At 33.9% G+C, this 26,959-nt stretch overlaps 1 protein-coding gene and 1 pseudogene across 1 annotated transcript in view; both read right to left on the minus strand.

Annotated features, from left to right (window-relative positions):
- Cdh12 (cadherin 12) overlaps nucleotides 1–26,959 on the minus strand; it is a 646,257-nt gene that overhangs the window by 252,622 nt on the left and 366,676 nt on the right. Inside the window, exon 3 of the mRNA XM_076856175.1 lies at nucleotides 21,612–22,022. Coding sequence (XP_076712290.1) covers nucleotides 21,612–21,842 — 231 coding nt within the window. The 5' untranslated portion in view covers nucleotides 21,843–22,022. The remainder of the gene's footprint in view (nucleotides 1–21,611; nucleotides 22,023–26,959) is intronic.
- On the minus strand, nucleotides 24,638–24,984 carry LOC143399462 (ubiquitin-conjugating enzyme E2 D3-like; annotated as a pseudogene).

Raw genomic sequence — 26,959 nt, forward strand, 5'->3', positions numbered from 1 at the left:
GTTAGAGTCCTTATGGACTTCCCCCGAAAGGATGGTATGTGAAGATTTGAGAAGAAAGAGAAGCTATAGTGGAAAATTCCATGATGAAGAGATACCAATAGCATGGGACATGCTTGCAAGGAAGGAACAAAAATTGAGTTTAAACAAGTTGAGAGGCCATATGTGCTATAAACAGCAGGCCTTAGGGACTGAGCTACTCAAGACTTTGGAGAGAAAATCATAACACCATGTGCCCCAGGAGCAAGAAAAATTGTTTGACCAGCAGATTTTGGTCTTGCTTTGGTCCCAACCATTCTTTGTTTTTTAATAGTTTTATTTATTTACTCTTATTTTTTATTTTTTAGGTGGACACAATATCTTTATTTTATTTTTTATGTGGTGTTGAGGATCGAACCCAGCGCCCGGCGCATGCCAGGCAAGCGTGCTACTGCTTGCGCCACATCCCCAGCCACCAACCATTCTTTCTATGTCCTTATTTCTCCCTTGTTGGATGAAAATGTTTACTCTGTGCCATTATATATTGGATATATGTAACTTGATTTTAATTTTTATAAGAACTCACAGTAAGAATTTACCTTGATTCTCACAGGAGACTTTGGACTTGGATTTTAGAAGGAGGCTAAAAATGTTAAGATTATGGATCTCTTGAAATGGGACTTAATGTATTTTGCATCGTGAGATGTGCCTGGGCTTTGGCAACTAGTAACTGAATGCTATGATTTAGATATGAAGTATTCCTCAAGAGTCTCTCTGTGAGGCAAAACAAAAAGGTTCAGAGGTAAAATGATGAGATAATTGCAACCTAATCAACGGATTGGATCTGCTGATTAATCCCCTGATAGAGATTACCTATTATTAATTATAAGGAGGTTGCGAGTCACTGGAAGAAGTAAACCTGTGGAGATATAATTTTTGAGTTTATATTTTCTCCCTAGTGAGCAGAGGTGTCTCTCTCTGCTTCCTTTTGCCATGACCTTCTGCCATGATGTTCAGCCTCAATTCAAGCCTTTGGTTATGGAGTCAGCTGACTATGGACTGAATCTCCGAAACTGAACCCAAATAAACTTTTCTCCCTTGAAGTTGTTCTTGTTTGGTCTTTTGGTCACAGTGTTGCAAACCTAACTAAAACACAAATGTTTCCCATGAAAAGTTAGGTAGCAAATACTTTAGGTGTTATGAGCCATATAGCCTCTGCCATATCTACTCAATCTTTCAATCATTGCCTTAAAAATACATGCAAACAAATGAGTGTTGTATAATAATTATCCTTCACTTATGGAAATAGGCAACACTGTGAATAGGGGCTGAAGGCCATAGTTTACCAATCTCTGATACAAATTTATATTGATTGGCTAGAATTAACATTTATTTTTCTTTATTACCTAAAATATTTACCTGGAACTCCCTGACCTTGAAAGGAGAGCAGGAGCAAGGGCAATAGAAGCAAAGAAGCATCTTTAAGGAAGCAAAGACACTTATTTTGAACATGCATGCAAATATATGATTGAATTTTAATTAAACTCAGTGTCAGAACCCTGGGGAGAGGGAAGGATTAATTCAGGGAAGGGATTGATTGGTCTGTTAGTCTATCTAGTGTATTTAGTCACAATGAAACTGGGGAAGAGATTTCTTCAGGAGTTCTTAATTTCTATTACTTTCACTTCCAATCCACGCAGATGGAGGGTTGGTGCTTCATGATCCACAGACCCAGATATTTGTAAGCAAAATGCAAAACATTTACATGAATTCTTATTGAGTTAATGATGAAGTTCTATTTGCATAAATGCAGTAAGATGGTCAAATTTGTCTCTGGTACATATGTTTCCTTTAGAAAACCAAGGGATAGGAAAAAATTCACAATAAAAGTGTGTCCCCTGCAGAAATTTTATGACATTTGAAAGTATGTTCAAGAATTGCCAGAAGTATTTGATGACACTATCTAGACAAAGAGAGAACTGGTGACATTTTTATACATGTTTGCTGATTTTTTACTATTAGAATAGACACTTTATCCTGTTTGCTCCTTCTTTAAGTGTTTTAAGCACTGCCCTAATCAAGAAAGAGAAAAAAGGAGCAACAACAACAAAAGGCTTACCGAAAACGTTATCTTGTAGCTCACTTTTTGAAAAATATGTACGTTTAAAAGCTAGCCATTAAATGAGGTGAGAGACTCTGGTAGTTTGAGTGACAGAATGCCACCCCATTTATTTGATAAAAATTAAACTATTGCTACTTTCCATGTGCTGCTTCTTTGGCACCATCTGCGTATAGTTATAGGAACAAGGAAAGCATTCAACATTCTAATCTACAGACATTCATGAAGAAAAGGATAATTGAGTTTTAGAAAGTCTGTGATCATGATCATGCAATTAATAAAAAAGATGTGTTTGAATATTTTCCAGTTTGGTGCTCAAAACATTTTTTTTCTTTTTTTAGTTGTGCTGAGGATTGAACCCAGGGCTCTGTGCATGCTACAAAAACACTTTACCAAGGTGTTATATCCCTACCCTCGTGCTCAAAATATTTTAACTGAAGTAGAAAATGACTGGAAGAGCTGTATTTTCAATCATTTTTTTATATAAATAAGGTAGATTGTTTTAGCCAATCGCCAGGATTCATGAAGTCCTTACAATACTGTTATGCTCCTCGCCTATTCTTCATAATCCACCCAACAGAACAAGTCTCCAGCAACTAGATAAAATCTTGTCAAATGTCTTGAAAATTCTAATCATTCTTCAGAAATAGAAAGTCCTGTGACTAATTTAAATCAAAAAGAGTCTAAATTTAATTATTTCAAAGCCCAGTCCCATGGAATTTTTAAGGAGGCTAAATTTTACTTAGTTTCAAAAACTGTCCTTCCAGCAAAAAGGACTTATTATAGTATAAAGTTTGGAGACCAGGAAGAGGGTATGATTAAACTCTTCTTTTCTCTGTCCTTTTTATTTCTACTAACCAATCTTTAGTTCTGGCTCCCCAAAACTGAAATATAGAGAAGGAGGACAGAAAATGCAGGCAGAAAATACTGGCATATTTATTTAATTGGTATCATTATAAATTAGCTGCCATCATCTGAAAGTTGCTTCTTATTTACACAGTATCTAGTAACTCAACAATACCTACAGCCTCTCTTTGCTGAAATCTTGATTCTTGTAGTAGGCTCTGTTGAACAAGAGCTAGTGCCATCTTATTTAAGCTCTCTCTTGCATAAGGCACCAGAAATATCTGTGTAACCCTTTGATCCAGTAAACTTTTGAAGTGCAGGTTTACTCAACCCAAGCACCTTCTTCTAGCCTCCTACTAGAGTAGTGATCCTGGAGTAGGCCATTGCTCACTTTTCAGATTTTCTGGATGGGAGAACCAGAACTCTCCATCCCTCTCCACACTCCAGGAGACACATATTTAGAACTTTGCAGGAAGCTTGGCTATAGCTCTTTCTCCTCTCTCCCTCTTTCTCTGTACCCTCCTCCCCCAAGAAAACAAAATATTTCCCTTTCTAATCTTTGCTATTCTCTTTCCATGAATGAATAATTGTCTTGACACATAAAGGTTTTATATCTAGACTTTTCTCAGATATCATTTTATAAGTTTCTACAATGCAATCTGTCATCTTACTTTGATATCTGATTCCTCAAGGTTTTGAGGAAAATATTCCAATTATAGCAACAATATTTATTTACTTTTAAAACATTTTTTTATTTTATTATCTTAACATTTAGGTTTTATTATTTTTATTTATTTATTTCTTATTTTAGAAACTACAACATTTCTTCATTTAGGGCTTCAGAAGTTACTATTTTAAATATTTGCAAAAGTAGCTGATGTGGTCAACAAGTGAATTATATTTTTTCTCCTGGTAAGAATTCATTGCTCAGTTCAACATAAAGTAGTTGTTACAGCCCTTAATGTATCAGGGGAGAATATCTTTGCACTATTTCAATGTCCATCACTTGGCAAACAATACTTTGAATTACAATTTCATATTATTTATGATAAATGAATGAAGACATTGTAAAGTTCTGTAAATCTTTCAAACTGTCTCAGAATATTTTAAAATTCGAAAGTACTGAAGAGTTAGTAAAATGAGGAGAAATTTAATTTGATATGAGTGTTATACTTCTTATACTAATTCACTGTGAATGATGAAAAATTAATTCTTACATTTTAATCAAGGATTGAGTTTATCAGCACAATTAGGAAGAAACTATATCCAAGACAATTATTCATATGCAGTGTATGAATCATCAGCTAACTTTTGTCCTCAAGATAAGTAAAACAAGTACAAATTCTGTAATGATTGTATTTATTGAGAAGTTTAATTTATATTGACAAACATCACTCAAGATCAAGAAGACACTTAGAATTCCTCTTCATATATACTGTTCCATTATTCCGTTATATATGCAATTGTAATTCTAAGATTGAGAATATACCAGGCAGGGATATAAGCACTGGAAGAACTTTTTTTTTTTTTGGTTTGTGTTACTTAATGTGTAGTAACACAAAAAGAAAGAGAATAGGCACTAATTTAACTTCTGACTGAGCAATTGAGTTAATTAGTAGGAGTTACTTAAATTGTTTCTAACTTTTAAAAGCTAGTGTAATATACAGTATCACATTAGTAAGTCAGATTACTATTAAATTGTTAGGGTTTTGATCTGGAATATGCCACAAGTTTCAAGTTTGAAGGGTTGGTACCCAATGCAGGAATGTTCATAGGTGTTATTTTTAGGAAGAGATTGGATCACGAGGGATCTGACCTTATCAGTGGATTAATGCATTGGTAGCTGAATGTACTGCTGGGAGGTGGTGGAAACAGTTGGCAAGTGCAGTATGGTTGAAGTATGTCACTAGAGGTATGCTCCTGAAGACTATATCTTGTCTCAAGATCATTTTTCTCTCCACCTCCTTGTCTCTTTCAGCTATTGTGCACTCAACAACTTTACTCTGTTGTGCATTTCCATCATGATATTCTGCCTCACCTTGGGACAAAGCAAGGCAGCTGGTTACCATAGACGGAAACCTCTGAAACCATGTGCCAAAATTAATCTTCTCTCCTGGAATTTGTTCTTCTAAAGTACTTTTGTCACAACAGCAAAACACTGACCAACTCAATAATGTCTGAGTACAATTCTTCATAGGTCTCTCATATTCATGCAGGTCTCATATAGAAAGCACTGGATGTTCTTAAAATGATGCTTTTAATTAATTATGTTTATGTGACAAACATCCTTGAAAAAGAATCAGACTGTCCTCTTTCAAACAAAAGGAAGACATTCTAATTGTTCAGTAAAATATAGAATATGAGAATTAGCAGAATACTTCTCCTATAAAGTCACTGAAATGGGAACTGATAACATTATGCTGATATTATGCTGCTTTCCATGCTGTAAGGGTTAACAAAGTTTCTTTTCTATGATGTAGGCATCACTTGTATTCTTTAAGCATTCATGAAACTTAATAATTATTGATAGGTGACATAAATTATCAAAAATAGCACTGTGTAATAAGGAGAATGAGTATTTAGTGAAAGTTTCTTGTAAGGTGGTTATACGAATATATGTTGGAGAGGAAACACCCTTATGCCATCTCTTTGAGTAAAAAATAATATGCTTTCTGTATTAGTTTTTCATTGCTGTTTTCCAAAACACCCAAGTAATCTACTTATAAGGAGGAAAGGTGTACTGTGGATCAGGATAGCAAAGGATTCTATCTATGGTGTTAGAGTTTGGATTTAAAATGTCCCCTAAAAATCTCACATCTTTAAAAAATGCAGCAATGTTCATAGGTGAAAAAATGGATTTTGAGAGCTGTAACTTCATCAGTTGTTTAGTTCAGTGATGGGTTAATGATTTGAATGGACTAATGGGTGATTACTGTCCACAAGTGGGATATGACCAGAAGGTCACTGGGGACATGTTCTTGAACTCTATCTCTTTCCTGGTGCGTTCTCTCTCTCTCTCTCTCTCTCTCTCTCTCTCTCTCTCTTTCTCTCTCTCTCTCTCTCTCTCCTCCCCCCTCTTCTTTTCCACTGTTAAAATATGCTCAGCATATTCCCTTAGTACAGCCTTCTGTCATGATGTGGCTGCCTTATCTAAGGTCAAGACCAACAGAGTCAGCCAGCCATGGAATGAGACCTCTGAAACCATGAGCCTTTTCTTCCTCTGAGTTGTTCTTGTCAGGTGTTTTGAACATGGGAATGAAAAGCTAACTAAAACACATAGTGACTAGGCTCTATCATATGGGGGCCAGTGGTGAGACAGAATATCATGATAGGGAGCAGTATGATATCAACATAATGTCACAAGTTCCATTGAACTTATGCTGCTGACCCCATAAAGAACAGGAAGTAGAGAAGGAGGGAGGGACTGAGGTATCAAAATAACCTCTCAAGGGCATACTCTCAATGACCAACTCCTTCCTCTAAGCCTCAGCTCCTCTAGGTTTCACTATCTCCCATAGTGGCACACACTGGAGACTAAGGCTTTAGCTCATGGTCTTTGTGAGATGTTTAAGATCCACCCAATAATGATTTCCTAATAAAAATTTCATATATTAGTTACATTGATTAAATGTCAAGAGCAATAAATTACGTTGTGCCTTATGAATAATGTAACATATATAGATGGATGATGACTTCTTTGATACTGGTTTCTCTTTTTTCAGAGTCAGGAAACAGAAAATTTCTTATTTTTCACATGTATATGCTATGATTAAATTTTGCCAGAACATTCATATTTTAAGTATAAATCGGAGTGGTATAACTGTGGCATATATTCATGAATTCAATGATGGTAGAAGATGAAAATATTAAATTCAAAATCATTATCATTCAGTTCACTCGAGCATTTCCTATTTTTCATGTGAACCTTTCAGACTTTTTTGCTTTCCTAGGATTCTTATCAAAACATTCCATTGGGTTTTGTCTCTTCTCACCTGGTATAATATACACATTGTAGTTTCAAATGTTAGCCCACAAGCAGTACTGTTTTCAAAAGAATTCAGCTAAGATTTTAGAGGAATGATTTTTGAAACATGCACATGCATGCATACAAACACACGATATGGGAACAAACACAAATAAAAAATAATTACTATGCATTTTCTGATGAATGCACTTAAGATATTTTGATGCAAATACAATTAATGAATGTGATATCACTTAGTGATATGGATTGAAAAATGTGTGCCTAAGTAAGAGCTTTCATGTGGCTGTTTATTACAGGACCTTGAAGTAGAATCAAATTTATCTCATCTTTTAAAGTGACTATCGGGAGGACACTTATAATATAGATAAATGATTGAAAGGGAAGAAAAAATTGAAAATTAATTAAATGTAGGAAGGAAGAATAGCAGGAAGAGAGTAAAAGAAAGAAGAAAAGGGAGAAAAAGAAAAAGCAGTGTTCAAAATTTTTCCATGTTATTTTTGAAATGATGGTTTTAGTGATTCATATATCGATTTAAATATAGCTGAATTTCATTCAAAGTCCTGCCAATTCAGTTTAAAAAATACATTGAATCTTTATGGTAGAACTATTTTTAAACAACTACCATGCTAGAAGCAAGGCACAAGGTTTAAAGGACATAAAATAATTAGCATAAAATGGATATCAAATATTTGAGAACTTTATGTACTGTATGCTGTTGTTATTTTGCTCAAATATCATTTCAAGCAATTTTCCTCTCAAATGTATCGCTATTTTTCATATTTAAATTTAATTATTTCAAAGATGGCCTCAAATTAGAAGAGATTATACATTTCAAAAACATACTTAAGAATGAAATTGTACCCTCAAATTTCAGGGTTACCTAAAAAGGCTTTTAACAAAGAAGATAAATTTGTTACTTCTGGTATTTTGCTGCAGAAACAGCAGGTAGTAAAGATGATTTGATGAGAAGCAATGTCAACCTACTTGGCAGAAAAATGGATTTGAAACAAAATTTTGACTTAGAACACTTGAATTTTCAGCAAAGTTCTGAGACAGGCAAGTGAGGCAGGAGTCAAGGGGATGCATAAGTTTTGGGAAAAAACAAGCAATATAAAACTTTCCTTTCTCTCTGTTTCAAAAATAGCTTTTGAGCTTTCCATTTTCTTCAACTCAGGGGACTCTAACACCTGAATGGCAGTGGCATAAATCAGCAGACAGAGTTTGATGATTGAGTTGTTTTTTTACTGAGTTTTTTTTTTTTTTTTACTGCATCTTAAATGAACAAGATTAATTATAATATTAACAGCTCACACTTGGGCTAGGGTTGTAGCTAGTGATAGAGTGCTTGCCTAGCATGTGTGAGGCACTAGGTTCAATCCTCAGCATAAAATAAAAATAAATACTTAAAATAAAGGTATTGTGTCCATCTACAACTAAAAATATTTTATAAAAAGTTCACACTTTAGGAGTAAATTGCATAAAGAAGCTATTTTATGAACTTCTGAAAAACCAACATGACAAAGATAGATTAATAAACTAAATATTGAGCTATGAAAACTGTATTTTAAAAGTTAGTATAATTTCTAATGTAATTTCCATTTTTGTTGAGTCCAAAGTTTCTAAATATGGGTTCTTTCTAATATGAAGTGTTGAATCAGAAGAAACACCGAATGGACAAATTATTTTTGCAGTGCAATTATTCTATTATAGTATACTACCATACTTCTTCTGTTTGAGTTATTTGCTTTTTTTAACTGATGCAAAACCAATATATACATATTATTATACATCAAGTGAAATTCTATCACTATCTTGAACTTGCCTTCCTGAACATATGAAAAAAATAATATATATGTATGTATGTATGTATATATATATATATATATATATATATATATATATATATATATATACACACACACACACACACACACATACACACACACACACATACACACACACACACACACCTTTGGAATATTTGTTTATAGTAAATTCACTGCATTTTCCCCTTGACATCTCATTTATTAGTAATCTTTTTCCATCACACAAACCCTAGCAATACACAACAATGAATCAATCCAATTATTTGCTCCTTTTCCCTATTTTCTTGGGATTTTTGCTGGAAAACAATCATACATTTCTTATAGGTTCCACCATCTTAAAATCTTTTATAAAGTTTCTTCCTTTAAGTTTGAGAATAAACCAGCAATTTTTTCTTGTACTAGACCACTTAGTTATGTCTTCATTAGCATTTCATTGAATCTATTATTACTGAAAGGCAAGTGACTCACCTGAGATGGAGATTTAACCAAGAGATTTTATTGGAGGGTTGCCCAAAGGGGAAGAAAAGGAGAGGCAGAGAGAAAGAGAGAGCAGAGGAAGAGAGCAGAGAGAAAGAGAAAGGGTAGAGGGAGGAGAGAAAGAAGAGACAGAGGGCAGAAGGCAGAGAGAAGAGAGTGTGTGCTTATAAGTTTTGGCTTAAGAAGGGTTGCCTAGGAGGATGTGGCAGGTGCTGACTGGCAGGGTGACTCAGGAACAGTGAGCAGACACTGTGTCCTGCAGGGATTGGTTGAAAAAACCTTTGAATTTGGCACTCTTCTTTGGCTTGGTGCCCTTTGGAGAGGAGGGGGTGGGGTAAGGGATCCCATGATGTTCTCTGAGAAGGGGGAGTCTCCCCCACACCCAACAATTATTGTAATAGTAACTTACTGTAATGGTTAACTGTAACTTCCTCAAATATTATTCCAGATGTTTTATAATAGTGTTTCATTGTTATTATTGTTGAGATTGACATTTAAATTCATAGACTTTGAGTAAAGTAAATTATCTTTCCTAATTAATGTTGATGGACCTCATTTAAGCAGGAAAGTATTATGCTAGAAGAATTTCTTTGTTTCTATATTTGTATCGAGTGCACACACACACACACACACACACACACACTATTTCCTGTTCATTCTGTTCATCTCTAGTACCCTGATAAATGCAGATTTTGTTATGTGGTTCTAAAAGAAACATACATTTAATTTTGACATTCTGAACTGATTCTGGAGTTTCTGTAATACACTTTCTAGTTTGCTTATATTTAAAGAAAATAGTGATACTGTGTGTGTAGTAAATATTGCTATGATAGTCCCTGGGATAATGTGATAATGTCACTGTTGGATATTCCTAATCAAACCCTTATAAGGTGCAAGGATCTAGGTCACCATATGTAAGATACCATAAATGCTTTTGTTAAATTAATTATTATTACTAAAATTGTCTGGTTGTTTTAATGTCCCTGAATAAAGGTAGGAAAGAAAAGGATGTGCTAAAAGATTTAATCCCAGGTGTCTTCTACTGTCTGCAAAACATCCTTATTTCCTCTACCACAGAACTGTTTTTATTGAAAAACAACCTGGACTTCCATCCTGAGTGGTTGGGTTACAATTTAAATTCAATTCCCAACCTTATGGTGTTGGCCATCAAAGAGGATGCAATGGTTGTGAAGCAGTGGGGTATAATATGTTGGACTAGGAGTGTGCGGGAAGACCCTGATGTACCTAGAGACATCAAGCCCCTAAATTCTGATGAGTTGTCTTTGTCAGTAGAATCAGCCTATCCACATCAACTGAGTACATTAAACTCCATTTTCCAAGAACAGTGTTATGGCCTTCCTTGAAGCCATGATCTTGAGAGAACACTGAGGGTCCTTGGGACTCACTTTCACTGGCACTCTTTATTTTTGGTTCTATAACTAGAGTCAAGGCCCAAAAATTCCCTAAATATGAAGTATAGGATGGGACCATAAGATCTAAGAGCGCTAAAAGCAAAGAAACTACTCAATTTTTCTAATTCTTATATCCAGAAATTTGGGGAATAAATGTGGAAATAGATAGTAAGGTTGTGGGATAATATGAGAAGAACATACAGTTGGATTGAGCTGAATTTATGGACAAGAGCTCACTAAGAAAAATTCTGAATTTAGTGTTGCAGTTAGGGGAGTAGAAAGGATTTTAATATTTTGTTTCTTTGGTTGGCTGAAATACAAAGTAAAGTATTCCCCATAGTAAATAAATTTCAATGAGTAAATGTCTTGGTTTACTGTGCTGTACATGTTCAAAGATTTACAGAGATTAAAATCTTAGATTAATTTTTTGTTAAGACTTACTCACTCATCCTGGGAGATCCAGACGACACACATTTTCTACCATTGTGAGAAATAAGTTTGTGAAGGGAGTACCTGCATCCCAGTGATAAATATTTTCTGTAGAATGAAACTTGCAATATTGTAGCTGCTGCCATAAACTAGGAAACTTGAATGCAAGAAGAATAATCAGATCTTTGAATGATGGGGGCCAAGTGACAGCACTCATTGTCCAAAAAGCAAATAGTACCTAGGTACTTATAAAGGACTGGAGTCAAAAGAGCCATCAGATTATTATGAATCATGACATATTTAGGCATTGGTAGGAAGATCATCTTGTTCCTATAAATGAAATAGATAGGAAGCCTATTAACTTATTCTTTTATCTCTATAATCAGAAAAGTTTAGGTCAAGTGAGTAGAAAACCTATCCCAAATCACATAGTAATCACTGTCCCTCTCTAAATTCTCTACCTAAAGAAAGTTTAGAGATTAAGAATAAAGACATGGCAGGATCCCTTCAGGAAGGATCATACACATCCAAAAATTTCATTCTGCTAATCTTTCTCCCATCTTTCTCCAAAGGGACGAAATCTTTCACCAGATTGACTGCACATTGGGGAGAAGGCAATAATAAAACCTTTTGGTGATTGCTATCCACTAGCTATGAACTAACACTAATTTCAGGAAACCTAAAATGTCACTAATTAGTATAGGGGTTATGATTTTAAGGGGAAGAATGGGTCTTGACTCAAGTCTATTTCACAGTGATATCAGTGGATTCCAAAACCATCTTGTGGTTATTTCCCCAGGTGAAGAATGTATAACAGAAATAGATATATTCAATATCTGGCTTAATTCTCAAATGGTTTCCCTGAACTCTAGAATAAAAGCTATTATGGCAGAAAAAGCCAAGTGAAAGCCAACAGAATAGCTTCTACCTAGAAAAAAACATTAAACCAAAAACAATACTGAACTCCTTGAGGAATGGCAGAGATTAGCAGTACACCAAGGACTTGACACATCCAGTGGTAGCAATTCTCACCACATTCCCATGAGAGTCTCCTTTTTGGCCTGTGAAGAAGACAGATGGGTCTTGGAGAATGACAATGGATTATCATAAACTCTAACAGGTGGTGACTCCAATTGTAGCTGCTGTACCAGATGTGGTTTCATTGCTTGAACAAATTAGTGTATCCCCTGGTACCTGGTATGAAGCTATTTATATAGCAAATTCATTTTCTTCTATATCTGAGAGTAAATAACTCCATTAAGCCATTTGCTTCTGGCTGTCAAGGCCAGCAATACAAGTTCTCTGTTATCCTTCAGGATATATCAACTCTCCATTTCTATATAATAATTAAGTTCACAAGAAACTTGACTATCTTTTTTGTAGGTATAACATTGGCCTATTACACTGATAAAATTTTATTGTTTAGATCTAATGAGCTATAAGTAGCAACTGCTTCAGACTTACGGAAAAAATATTTACTTATCAATGGGGTACATTATATATAAGAAAAAAAAAAAAAAACCACAAACAAAAACTCAAGGGCTTTAAATTGAAGTGAAGTTCCTAGTAGCCTAATCATGTGAGGCATGTTGAAAGTCCTGCTAATATGAAAGACAAATTCTTATGTGTAGTCTCTCCTACAATCATAAAGGAGGCCCAACTCCTAGTGGGCCTGGTTGGATATTGGAAGCGACATAGTCCTCATTTATGGTTACTTTGGCCCATTTACCATGACCCCAAAAGCTGCTCATTTAGAGTGAGATCCAGAACAAATGAAGGCTCTGTAATGTGTCCAGACTGCCATATGATTTCATTATACCACTTGAGCCATATTATTCAGCAGATGCAATGGTGGTCGAATTATCAGTGGCAGATAGGGATGCTGGCTGTCAATTCCCTGTTGGTGAACTGCAGCACAAACCTTAATAGTTTGGAACAAAACCCTACCTCCCTCTGTGAATACCTACTCTCATGTTGAGAAACAGACTATGACTTGCGACTGAGCCTTAGTAAGGCTAAATACCTAGCCACGTGACACTAAGTTATCATGCGTCCTATGCAATCGTGAACATTGCACTATTTGACTCAGAAGGCCATTCAGTTGTTAGGTACAGCACTTCTCTGTAATCAAATGACAGTGGTATGTAGAGATTAGGCTTAAGCAGACAGTAAAGACACAAATAAGTTACATGAAGATGTGTCTAAAATGCTCAGGGGCTCCACTCTTGGTAAATTATCATCTTTCTCCCAGACTATACCCATGACTTCATGGGGTGTTTCCTAAGGTCAGTTGGTTTACAGATGGTTCTCCATAATACACAGATGTCCCTGATATTGTACAGCTATAGTGTTATAGCCTTTTTAGAGCACCACTGAAGGAGAGTGGTAAAGTTCAATCCTTCCAGGTACCAGACTTACAGGACAGAATCAGGTACTTAATTTGGCTTAGAATTCGAAATTGCCAGACATGAAATAATTTATTGATTTGTTGACCATAGTCAATGGTCAGGTATGTGATTAGAAAAGGAATGTGTTTATAAAATTGATCACAGTTATATCTAGGGAAGAGTTTTATGGCTAGATGTTTCTGTACAAAGGAAAAAATGAAGCTGGGTGAGGTATCACTCACCTGGGTCCCAGAGACTTGGGAGTGTGAGACAGGAGAATGGTGAGTTCAAAGCCAGCCTCAGCAAAAAGCAAGGCACTAAGCTATTCAGTGAGACCCTGTCTATAAATAAAATACAAAATAGGGCTGGGGATGTGACTCATTGTTTAAGTACTTCTGAGTTTAATCTCGAGTATTCCCACCCCCGACCTCCCAAAAAAAAAGAGAAAAAAGAAAAAACATGAAGATATTTGTGTTGTGTGTAAATGTTCACAGAATGGGTTACATCAGCAAAGAAATATTGTAATAATCAATAGGATGATCCATTCTGTGGATACCAGTAAGCCTCTTTCTCCAGCCATTCCTGTTACATCCCTATGGGCTCATAAAAAGAGTGGTGATGGCAGAAGAGATGGAGGCTCTTCATGGAATAACATGAAATAACTAAGGCTGAACTGCATACAGGCACTTGTTGAGGGCCCAATCTGATAGCAACAGAGATTAACAGTGAGTGAACCCTTTCCTGAATTGAGTAGCTAGCTACCCTGTAGCAAGTTGATTATACTTGACCACTACCATCTTGGGAGAGTCAACTTTTGTTCTTATTGAGTAGGCACTCATAGTGGGTATAGACTTTTCCTTCCCGTCATTTAATGTTTCTGCTCAAACTACCATCTGTAGACTTATGGAATACCTTATCCATCATAAAGTTTTTCTATATTGTGTTGATTCTGACCATGTAAAACAGTTCATAGTAAATAAAGTTTAGTAATAAGCACAAGCTCATGAAATTCACTGATTTATCATGTTCTTCACCAGCCTGATACAGCTGTTTATCATGTCAACTAGGCAGCAATACTTTGTAGTTTGGGCATGGTTCTCCAGGAGGCTGTATGTGCTCTGTGTCAGCCACAATGCACGGTGCTATTATTATTCCCACAGTCAGAAATCAGTACTGAGCCAGGATTCACCGCTTTTGAATCACAGGTTGTAAATGGAAGTGGCACCACTATTCTGCACCATACTTTGACCCATTGGCAAAATACTGTTTTCTATCCCTCTAACCTCTGCTCTGCTGGCCTAAGGATCTTAATTTCAAAGGGAAGAATGCCTGCACCAGTGTAAAACGTGATTTCATTGAACCACAAGTTAAGGCTGGCCCCAGCCATTTAGGGGATCTTCATGCCTCTGAAACAAAATGCAAGAGAATTACTGTGGTGGCTGGGGTGATCAATCTGGGCTACTAAGCGGTAACTGGACTATTACTCTACAATGGAAGAAAGTATATGTAGAATATAGGGGATGCTTTAGGGCATCTCTTATTTTACCTTGCCTCTTTTGCACCTTAGAGAAAATCATTTTGGTAAAGGTCACTTCTGGCTCACTAATCACAAGATAAAATGAACTTGTTTCAGTAACTATTTTGTTTGACCTTGGAGCTTGTCACTTTTTTTTTTTTGTTTGTTATTCCTAAAACGTTTTTCTTGTTTTGTCTTCCATGATACTATCTTAGCCTTATCTTTTACTTCCTACTAATGACAGCAAAACCTTCACCTGATTTACAATTAAAATTTAGGATTCTCTTTCCTCTGTATTTTTTCCTAGAGTATATTACATACTTGTGTAAATTTTTTCCACTCATATATACACAAGATATTTTTAATGAATTCTAGATTAATGAATTCAAGTATCTGTAATAGACTTTACCTGGTTATTTTCAAGTAATTACAGAATAAAATATCTAACACTGATTTTTTTTCATATTCTCATCCCAAATCTTTACAAGATACTAATAAAAAATAAGTCAAACATCTGTGTCACATTTTTACTTCTCTCTTATACTCTATGTGCAATTATCCACTAATTTCTGAAAATTTTGCCTCTAACAGTGTTCCTCTAATCTGCCTCATCCTTTATATGTCCATGGTGAATAGAAGTTGACATTTTTTAATTTTCTCCCATCTCTTAGATCTTCAACTCTAATATCACATTTCCTCCATTACTTCCTATACAAGCTCACTATGCCCTTTTCCTTCCTTCCTACAAATATCCCCTATCTAGATCTCAGTTTCTCTGTCTTTGATGCATATTTTATTTATTAATTTATTTTAATGTTTATTGGTGCATTATCATTATATACAATAGTGGAATTCTTTTTTTATGCCATATATGTACATATGTATAACAATATGATAATCACATTCCTAGTATTTTTCCTTTCTCTCCTCACCTCCCCCCCCCAATTGCTTTGCTCTACTAATCTCTCTTCTGTTATTATTATTTTAATCATATATATACATATATATGTATATATAATATTCATAATGGTATAATCATACATGGACATAGAATAATTTATAGATTTTGTTCCTAAGTAATTACCCATAATCTCCCATCATCCTCCACTTGTTTACCCTTCTCTATTAGTCTATTAGTCTACCTTGTACTTTTTTGAGATTCCCTTTGTATTTCTCTTTTCTATCTCTCTAGCTTCCACATAAAAGAAAAAAATATTTGACCCTTGACTTTATGAGTCTTGAATATGTCACTTGGCATGGTGTTCTCTAGTTCTATATATTTATCAGCATGTTATAATTTATTTATCTCATTTTTCATGGCTGAGTAAAACTCTCTTTTGCAAATATACCACATTTTTTTATTCATTCATCCATTGACAGACATCTAGGCTTGTTCCTTAACTTTGCTATTGTGAATTGTTCTGCTATAAACTTTGGAAATCTTGTTTTCACTACAGTATATAGATTTTAGTTCTTTTGGATAAATACCAAGCAGTGGGATTGCTACACCATATGGCAGGTCAATTCCTAATCTTTGGAGAAATCGCCATAGTATTTTCCAAAGTAACTTGCAGTCCCACGAAATATATAGAAGTACAACATTTTCCCCACATCCTCTCCATCAAATCTTGTTATTTGCATAATACCCATCAAAATACCAATGACATTCTTCAAAAAACCTGGGACAAAAAAAAAGCAGGCCAAAAATTCTTATGAAAGAATAAAGGACTGAGAATATCCAAAGCAATACGGAGCAAGAGTGCTGCTGGTGGCATCACATTACCCAATCTCAATAAATGCTACAGAACTATAGTAACAAAACTAGTGTGGTCTTGAGACTAAAACAGACATGAAGACCAATAGGATAGAATAAAAGACACAAAGACAACCCCACATAGATACAGTCATCTGACACTTGGCAAAGTTTCTAAAAACATGCACTGGGAAAAAATATATAGCCTTTTAAGAAATGGTGCTGGAAAATGTTCCTTTGTATGAAGAAGAAGGAAATTACATTTCTTTCGATCAACCTGAAAAAAAAAAAAAGCAATTCAAAGTGGATCAGAGACCTAGGAATTAAACCAAAACCACTGCGACTACGAGAAGAAATCATACGATCAACACTGCAACATATTGGCAGAGGCAAAAATTACCTTATTAAGACTACTAAGGCTCAGGAAATAAACTTAAGAATCAATAAGTGGGATGATGTCAAATTAAAAACCTTCTGTACAGCAACAAAGTAAATTTAGAATGTGAAGAAAAAGGCTACAGATAGGAAGAAAATCTTTGCTAGCTACTCTTCTGACAGAGTTTATGAAGAACCTAAAAACAAATAACTCAATCAATAAAAGGACAAATGATCTAAGCAGCACTTCCCTAAAGAAAAAATACAAATGGTCAACAAATACACATGAAAAATATTCATCATCCTTAGCAATCAGGAAAATGCAAATCAAAACTACTCTGAAACTTTATATCAGGGTTTTTAAAAACTTTACTCCATACAACCTCTTCTGGAAATGTCAATCAAATCATTTTTCCAGACTCATCTCAGGTGCTTCCTCATCTGTGAAAACTTTCTTGAAGTCCTACATTTCTTGATACAGTTGCAGAGCATCCAGTGTCCCTTCAGTCCCACAATTTGTCTCCACTATAGTGTTTTTGGCATAGTACTGAAGTTATTGTTCACCTTTGGGAGCAATATAGAATTATGTACCCTGATATTGTCTGGTGCAATGGAGCAAAATGGAGACTACCTAATCTTAAATTTTAACTTCAGAATTTACTGGGTGTTGGACAATGGGTAGATTACTTAGCTTTCTGCACCTCAGTTTTCTCATATGTATTTTTCCTTATAATGCTGTTATGAAAAGATACATAAATTTACATTCGTAAAGCAATTAGAGGTGCCCAAAGGAATCACTCAGTAATGTTTACCTATTATATTTTAATGTAGGGGACTTCATATTTACTTTTAACCTCACCAGGCTTAATATGTATCAGGGTTTAATGCATGCTGAATCAAAATATATTCAATAAATAGAGGCCACTGAAACTAGGGACTGTATGTTTCTTTTTTATATTTTTGTCGTTTTAAACAATTTAAATTTAAGTGTTGCTTCTAACTATAATCATCTGTAATGACAACTTGGCTTTCAGAATTACTCTTAGAGGAAACAAGGGTCAGTATTGTCTTGATATATTGCCTTGAGGCTCTGACAAAACTTGGAAATACACAGACATAGGCATGCAATTGTCTGCATTGGAGTAAGCAACCAAATTATCATTAATTTGTGTATGTATACATGCATGTGCATAATTATGTGGATATTTGTGATGCAGGCTTTTTCCTTTGTCTTTAGTTTTAGCAACTAGCAATACCTAATATGTAATTTTTTTAAAGTAAATTAATTTCTGTCTCACTTGACTACATAGAAACTCACACCCAGGTTATTTTAGTAAATACAAAACATGTATTTTGAGAAATAATTGGCTTCAGTTTAACATACTGTTATGATTTTTTGTATGAAAAGTAAAGCAGCATTCATTCATTCAAAGCACTATATATATATATATATATATATATATATATATATATATATATATATATATATTACAAAAGTATATCAATGTTAACATCTGCTTCTTTAAATACAATTGTTAACAAGGCTAATGGCCACTGAGCCACACACTGTTCTTTCTACGAATTTCTACATTGGATCATTCTTTCATATTTTGATATTTGGAAATAAATTTTCTCTAAATGAATGGAGTCTCCAGTAGTAGGGACTAAGCCTTCTTTTAGAAAGAAAAAAGAAAGTTAAATTGGAGGCACAATGATAGTAGTCATTGTGGTGGGCAATTTTGCATTTGCCTTTTCCCTTGGCCCTCAATTCTATATAGTTGGTAATAATCTGCCTTTCTGTGTGCTATCTCAAAGCCTTTATAGAATGAGCAGAAATATAAATACATTTGTATATTGTTTACATACATATATAAAATATGTTGAATTGGCCTCCATGCTATCATAATTTTATTCCAAAAATTAGAAGTATCAACACAGAGTTAATTAAACTTTAATTAGTTTCCTTGAGGAAAGAAAATGTTGGCAACTGACATTTCATTTACATTAGAAATGTATTTTTGCTTAAGAAAAAGGAGTTTTTATTACACATTACCAATGTACAGCCATATACCTGTAGAAATGACACTCTATAAATGTCGTAATAGGTTAGATGTTGGATCTACTCCTTTTAATACAATCTACAAATGTTAACTTGTCTTCTAAGTGAACCAAATAAATTTCACACCATAAAGTTATAATGGTGGAATTCCAGAATACCAAATAAGAACTTGGACAGTTAACCTAACATTTCCATTATAACTTAAGATCATTGGTAGGTAAAAAACTATTCTACCTTGAAAACAAAACAAAACAAAAAAAAAAGTGTTATTAATTTGTTAACAAAATGTTGACTTTATTATCTCTAATTCTTGTGACTAAAGTCTGTGAGTCTGATCTAATTAAAAATAGAGAGTACCTTCTCTACAGGCATTTTCCAGGAATTTCAATGTGATATATATCATCTATCATAAGCAGAGCTTAGAAAACTGAAATCTTCAAAATGGTTTGAAGCTCTGCCTTGCATTCATTTGTACTGGGTTTCAAACCTCCATCTTTATATTTAGTTAAATAAAAAAAGAAGCAAGTGCACCAAAACTACATGAAATTATCTAAACAGGTCTTAATGGTTTTTACATCACATGGTCCTATTGCAGAATTGTATAAGCAGAAGTTTTCAGCAATTACCTCAGAGACATCAGAACTTTGTAGTACCTTCTCCAAACTACCTAAGACCCTTCTTTTGCCTATAGTCCTAGTGGGTAGCTGTTATATTAGAAGGACATCTTTAAATTGGAATTCTTTGGGCCTCACTGTTTTTCTAACCATTTGGACTCACTATGACCTTCTGCTTAACCCAAGGTTTAAAATCCAGGGATTGCATTTAGAAGGTCATCCCAGGGCTACAAACCCAGACTCAGAATTCTAGTAAGCAGCTGTCAAGGAGATAGCTGAACAATGCCATGGTATCTACTGTTATTATTGTTCTTTTGTAAGATTATTTGAAACTGAATACCCAGAATGGATCTTACATGGAAAGCCGAGGGACTCAACTTTTATATATAGATAAATGTCCAGTAAAAAAACAAAAGCAAACCAAATTATTTTGGGACCCATACAACTGTGTGGTAATCCTGAGTATATGTTCATCTTCAGCAGTTTCTACTGGAACATATTTTTCACTCTATTACTCAGTAAAATTTAAATACATTTCTAAAAGGCAAATTTTAAACAAAATAATACAAAGAACGTAGAGCATGAACAGATATGCTACTTTTATCCAAATTTTGGAATCACAAGTCCAATCATGCTTCTCTATAGCTTAAATTTTCAGAAAACTCACAGGATTTAATGTTCAAGAGACATGACCTTCTAAACCATGTCCAAATATCCTTCCTACCATTGTTTTCCATTTCTGTCTTTGCATTTATTTTGCTTATTTTAAACTCTCCTCAAGAGAGTTAATCTGATTTCATTAAAGTTCATGACAAAATCATTTAGACAATTTAAAAGAAATTTCACAAAATCAAAATAATATAAAATATTCATTTTTCTGGAAAAATGTCTTTTTAAAAAAAATTATATTTTAGTTGTAGTTGGACAAAATACCTTTATTTTATTTCTTTATTATTATGTGGTGCTGAAGCTGGAACTCAGAGTCACACACAGGCTAGGTGAGTGCTCTACCACTGAGCCACAAACCCAGCCCTGGAAAAATGACTTTTTGATAATGTGGATAAATTTTATCTATCTTAGACATAAGGAAAATTTTTAATAAAAGGAAAACAATTATCAAAACAAGCATGCTGAAACTATTACCATTGACTATTTTTTAAAAATCTCTAAGCTTGTAATATGGTTTCAAAATTGTATGCTAGTTTCAATATCAAATGGTGCACATTTCTGATCCAGTATTTATGCCTTTGACCATAAGTAACTTTGAAATAACTTGCAAAACATAACAAAGAGAAATTGTTTATAAATATAAGTAGGTCAAAACAGACAGGTTTTTAGAACTACAATCCTGATGGTGTTTCAAGCTTTAAATAAAAAGGGAAGGAATTAATCCTGCTCATTCAAGAACTTCAATATCAATTTAAGCTATTATGCCTGGAGATTTTTCTTTTTGTCTCTGACTTGACTAGTGAACAATTTCAGACTGGCTGCAAACCATATGTGCTAAGGCTTTTTATGACATCTACATATTTTAACTTCGTTTCTTCTACAAAGAATGACAAAAATGCAAGCAAAATAAATAAACATGGAATGTATTCCAAATACACACACACATTTATTATTTTCATTAAAATAATCAGGGGGAATTAAAGTAAAGAGGGGTTAAATGATATTCCAAAGCTTACCCAGGCCATGAGTCAGGAAGAGAAATCTTGGATTGTAAGTCCAGTGGTCTAGTCACTGGTTTTTTCACTTCCTGTGCAAAACATCCATACACAATACACAATTCATATTCCCCCTTCCTATCAAGTGGTTGTCAAAAGAAACACGCCATTACCTTTCCCACATATTGAGGTTCGGAGCCCATGTACTCCTCCAGCACAAAAAATTGATTCCATACCCAGCCACGTTTAACTCGTTGGAAATGTGATCGTCGCCCTGGCAGATGGATAACATTTTCTCTTGGTTCTGTGCCTAAAGTCTGTTGTGGCTGTGGTTGAAGTGGTGTTAGGAGACCTCCATCAAACAGGATCCAGAGAAGCAGGGATAAACAGTTCCTTGTAAGCATTGGCAAAGGCTTTCCTATAGCAGAGTACTAAAAACTCCAGTGCTCAATATAGAATTCTGGAATCCAGGTTTGAGGTGCCTGTGGTCTTCACCACTTAGATTTCTGTTTTATTGCAGAAATGATAATCCAGGCATTAATCCTTTTGAAGCTTCTGCTTTATTATATTCCATCTAAGAGGACCTATGAAATAGAACAACAAAGATACATTAAATTAATGAGACTTCATAATGATATCATCAAAATTGTCATTGTATCTCCCAACATTTAAAGAAACTAAAAGTACTATCTTGGGAAATATTCGGGGCTATTCAAACTGTTATAAGTTGAATAAATTACATAAAATTTTTCCAGACTTGAAAAGTAATAAATTAAAATAAAACAAGATGAGTTACTTCAAACAATAATATGTTTAAATTTAATTATCATTTAAAGGAAAGAACACAGATAACTGTTTAAAAGTGAACAATAAGAATAGGATTTTGCAACTTCAGCACTAGTGACATTTGGGGGTAGATCATCCTTTGTTTCTTAGAGACCCTTTATACAATTTAAAGGTTTTAGAAGCACCTCTTTATCTACTCTAAAGACGACAGTATAACTTATCCCATTCCCAGTTATGACAACCAAAAATATCTGCAAAGTTTGAAAAACTTTTCCTGACAGAAGAAAAATAGGTCAAGATGGAGAAGCAAAGATTTGAAGAAGGAAAAACAAACAAACAAAAACACCCAAACTATTATTTTAAAGTATAAAGATTCCTAAAGTAAGAGAACTGAAAGAAAATAATTACAAATGTAAAATGAGTAAAAATATCTCACTAAACTGCAAATGATTGATAAATTCATATTGTTATAAGAACTTTTAAACTTTAAGTAGAAAACGTGCTTCACCAGATTCACTGTACTAGAAACATTGAATGTATAGGAATAATTTTGTAGATAAGGTGCAGTGTAGAGCAAATGTGAATCCCTATGGCCAGGGACAGGGGATATCTATTCTGCATTTAGGTATAATGAGATTTGAACTTTCCTTTATAATAATTTTTTATAAAGGAAAGTTTTTATATATAATTTTTATATATAATTTTCCTTTATAATAATTTTTTTTACTTTTGCCTAATGTTCAGTGACTAAAGACATTATGTGTTAGTTTAAAAAAAATAGACAGGGACTTTAGATAGTCCCTCTAAAATCATAAACAGAAAACAACCAGTCAAATAAATAATTATAAGCAAATTATGCCAATAATATGAAAAGGCAACCCAAATATCCTGACAACTTAGGTGAATAAAATCCTTCTTTAGGTGACAATTTCATTGAGAGCTACAATAGGACCATTCCTGTGTTTTATGAGTAGGTATGTGGAAAATGGTGTTGTTCCAGGGAGGATTTATAGCATTAGGGGCACAAGGCCCAGAGCCTATGAGGGTTTCAAGAGCCAAAAATGTTGCAGGCCAGAAAATATACATAATACTTTCTAAAGAAGAGAACTGAAACCAAAGTTAATAATGGATTGATTAAACATCTATAAAAAATGGAAATTTTTGTCAACCAATCAGTTTTAACTAAGGCCAATACATACTCAGTCATGTATCATAATTAAAATGTATAAATAATTCTTCACAAATATTGTAATTTAAACATTTGAAGTGGGAGCAATTCACTATACTTGAGATAAGATGTGCAGTGTGCAGTATCCAAAAGTTATGCTCTGGAAGTATTCTATAAGGACATTCCTAAAATAAAAAGCACAAAGAGGCATGGCATTTTCTCTATTACCCAAAGGAGTATGACTGTCAAAAACATAAATATTATATATTTTATTACATTTGTAATTGTGGTGAATATATTTTATTACATTTGTAATTGTGGTGGAATGATGTTTCTATAATGTTAATTACACTTACATTGTCCATTATGGTAACCACCATTTACACGTGGCTATTTAGTAAAAAAATGGTGATAAGGAAATGTACTCTTCTTTTAAATTATACACTGAATTTCAGAAACTTAGGATGAAAAATAATGTACAATATCTCACTATTAAGTTGTATATTTATTACTTGTTAATACAACAACATTTTAGATCAGAATAAATAAATATATAGTAAAATTAATTTCACCTATTTATGTTTGCTTTATTTAATGTATGAAATAAAAAATTAAACCTACATAGGCAACTCAATTATGCCTTACATTATTTTCTGTTGGAAGGCACTAGTTCACATATTAGAGTTTACAATCACAAACTTTGACTGAATATTATTCTTAACATTCAAAGGCAAATACCTAAAATGAAATATGTTTGTAGGAACAATGCATTAGGAGGTTAGAGAAAAGATGAGTCTATTTTGAATGATCATAGTAGGCATATTTTCCTCATCTGTTTTTAAGTTTAAATTGCTAATGTTAACTTCTAAAATGTATTATTGACTTAAACTTTTCATTTATTCTGTTTCTTCTCATACCCAACTCAATCCTAGTCCTATCACATACAGGTTAGATGGGGAGATAAACATAAAGAGGAATTCCAGAACTCTAACTTCTCCTTCTACTATAAGTAATTGGTTTGTGCTTCTGCCTTCTTACTTCCGTGACATCTTTCTCCTCCACTTTTTTTGAGATGTGAGGTTCTGAAACCCAGAGTTTAGAAAGCATCCACATTTAAGTTCAATACTCAAAACAAATATTTTCTGTTGTATATTTCCAATACATTTAAAACTTGCATCATTTTTTTTAAAGTAATTTAAAGTTTATTCCAGCTATAGTGCAGGTTATACTGACTTTAAGGTAGCATCACATGGCATACTTTTGAGTCCATTCCCAAGATAATCTGTTGTGCTTATGTCTGTTTTATGGATCTGTGCAATATCTGGCACTAAAGGGTCATCTGGGTTTGGATCACATAGCAATGAAAAAATGGATAAAAGAACTTTAGAAATAGTTAAAGCAAGAGACCATTGTGATCTTAGAATATCAAGACAAATGTTGCCATTACTGTTAATATTTGGATAATAAATTCTTGTTGTAAATGCAAACTTAGCTGGTTTGAAGAGGTAGTCTATAGGAAAATCAATTGTCAAAAAGAATACACCACACTGATATGGGCTGTCATAAGTTCCCATAATTGTATCTTGCCAATGAATTAGAGCATTTGTTTTTAAGTTGAACATTGGGTTATATTCACTCTCATTACCATTAGAGGTTAAAAGTGTTTAAAAGATGAGTTTTCATCTCCTATGGAATAATAAATAAGAATTTCTAATCTACCATGCTCTCCTTCTCTGTAGTATTAGAACATGGTTCTGTGATATGAAGTAATTAGTTCACAAATAATCAGTAAGTAGTAAAGAGTATAAATATAACATGAAAAGCTTGTTATTTCATTAAGTCAGTTTTCCATCAAATTTAAAACTTTGCATGACCAAAAATGGCAACTAAATGCAAAATATATGCATAAGGCTGAATTTAACTGGAGCCACAGGAAAAATCACTGTGGAACATAATGTTCATTTCTCTCCAGTTCACATTCTGTTGGTTCTTTTGACTCTCATAATAACATGCTTTGTTTCTTCCACATTTTTGTGTATATCTCTCTTTCTCTTTTCTTAAGTAGTCTATTACTTATATCCATGTAATTAAATCTTTTTTTAAAGAGAGAGAGAATTTTTTAATATTTATTTTTTAGTTTTTTTGTGGACACAACATCTTTATTTTATTTTTATGTGTTGCTTAAGATCGAACCCAGTGCTCCGTGCATGCCAGGCGAGTGCATTACCACTTGAGTCACATCCCCAGCCCCGTTATTAAATCTTTATCTTTTTTTTTTTACTAGTATATTTCCATTTGTTCCATTTCTATGACCAAATACTTGGTACTAAAAAAATGTAAGTATTATGTATTTCATTATGTCTTTTAATTATAAAACAAATGTTCGTAAAATTTTAACTTAGACCTACCTTGTCCAATATGGTAGCCACCAGTTTTACATGATGATTTAAAGGGGTGTTTAAGTAATTTATTTTTGCAAATATCCTCATTAAAATGATGATTGTGAGTGATGATTTTATGGGTTTTAGGAAGCATCTATTTCCATGAATTTTGCCAATTTAATATAAACTTTGTAGGAGGCAAAATTAATTATAAAATTCCATATCACATGTGATATTTCAGAATTTATTAGGACTGCATAAGGTACCTCTGCATGCTTGACCTTTGGCAATTTCCCCCTCTCTTGAGTTTAAAATCTTCAGTTTATATTAATACTAATAATCTTTATTAGAGGAATATTCTTGCACTCTTTCTGGGTGAAATGATGGGTAAAGAGAGGCTGGGAAGTAGTGGAGGTGTTTCTTTTGTCATCTGTTCTCTCTCCAGTGTTTATAGTATTCCCTGTTATATGGTAGGTACTAAATCCTTGTCCACCACCATGTTCAGTGGATTATTCACAGGATGACAGTAGTTAATTTTATTGAACACTTACTAGTTCCACATAGCACTGATCTGTAACTGTACAACAGCTCTTTGAAGTGGATGGAATTGTAGTACACAATGTACAGAAGAAATGGAAAAACCTAGAAGTTAGAAGACTTTAGCATAGTCCACAAATTAGTACATAGCAGGTAGGTTTGAATATGGGAAGTCTGACCCAGAGCTCATACACCTAGTTGATATGGTATGCCACACCTCCATTAATGAATGCATAAACAGATAAAAATGTCAAGGGATTCAAATTCTAGCAAAATAAGGAATATTCACTTGAAGTCCTGAGATCCAATATTTTTTTCTAAACAGAAGTAGGCATTTTAATATTGGTTAGTTTAAGTTTCCTCAAGTAATTTAGCTCTTCTGTAGAAGAAAAGATTGAAACTATCAGGTCAATGTAGTTCAATTGAAGTCAGAACATTCATGAATCCTTTTTTCTAACCCCAGGAAGTGAGAAGGACACATAATTTGAGGAAGAGACAAAAAAAAATAATTCAATGTCTTACAGCACTAGTATGCTAACAGAATTGGATGGTGACTGGGGATTCTGAAAGTGCTCCTACAATGTAACTAATCCACCTAAGAAGTGCTAAACTAGTCCTGTGACTTGCACTAACTGCTGTACTAAGAAGA

The sequence above is a fragment of the Callospermophilus lateralis genome, chromosome 5, assembly GCF_048772815.1.
Source record: "Callospermophilus lateralis isolate mCalLat2 chromosome 5, mCalLat2.hap1, whole genome shotgun sequence".
NCBI lineage: Eukaryota > Metazoa > Chordata > Mammalia > Rodentia > Sciuridae > Callospermophilus > Callospermophilus lateralis.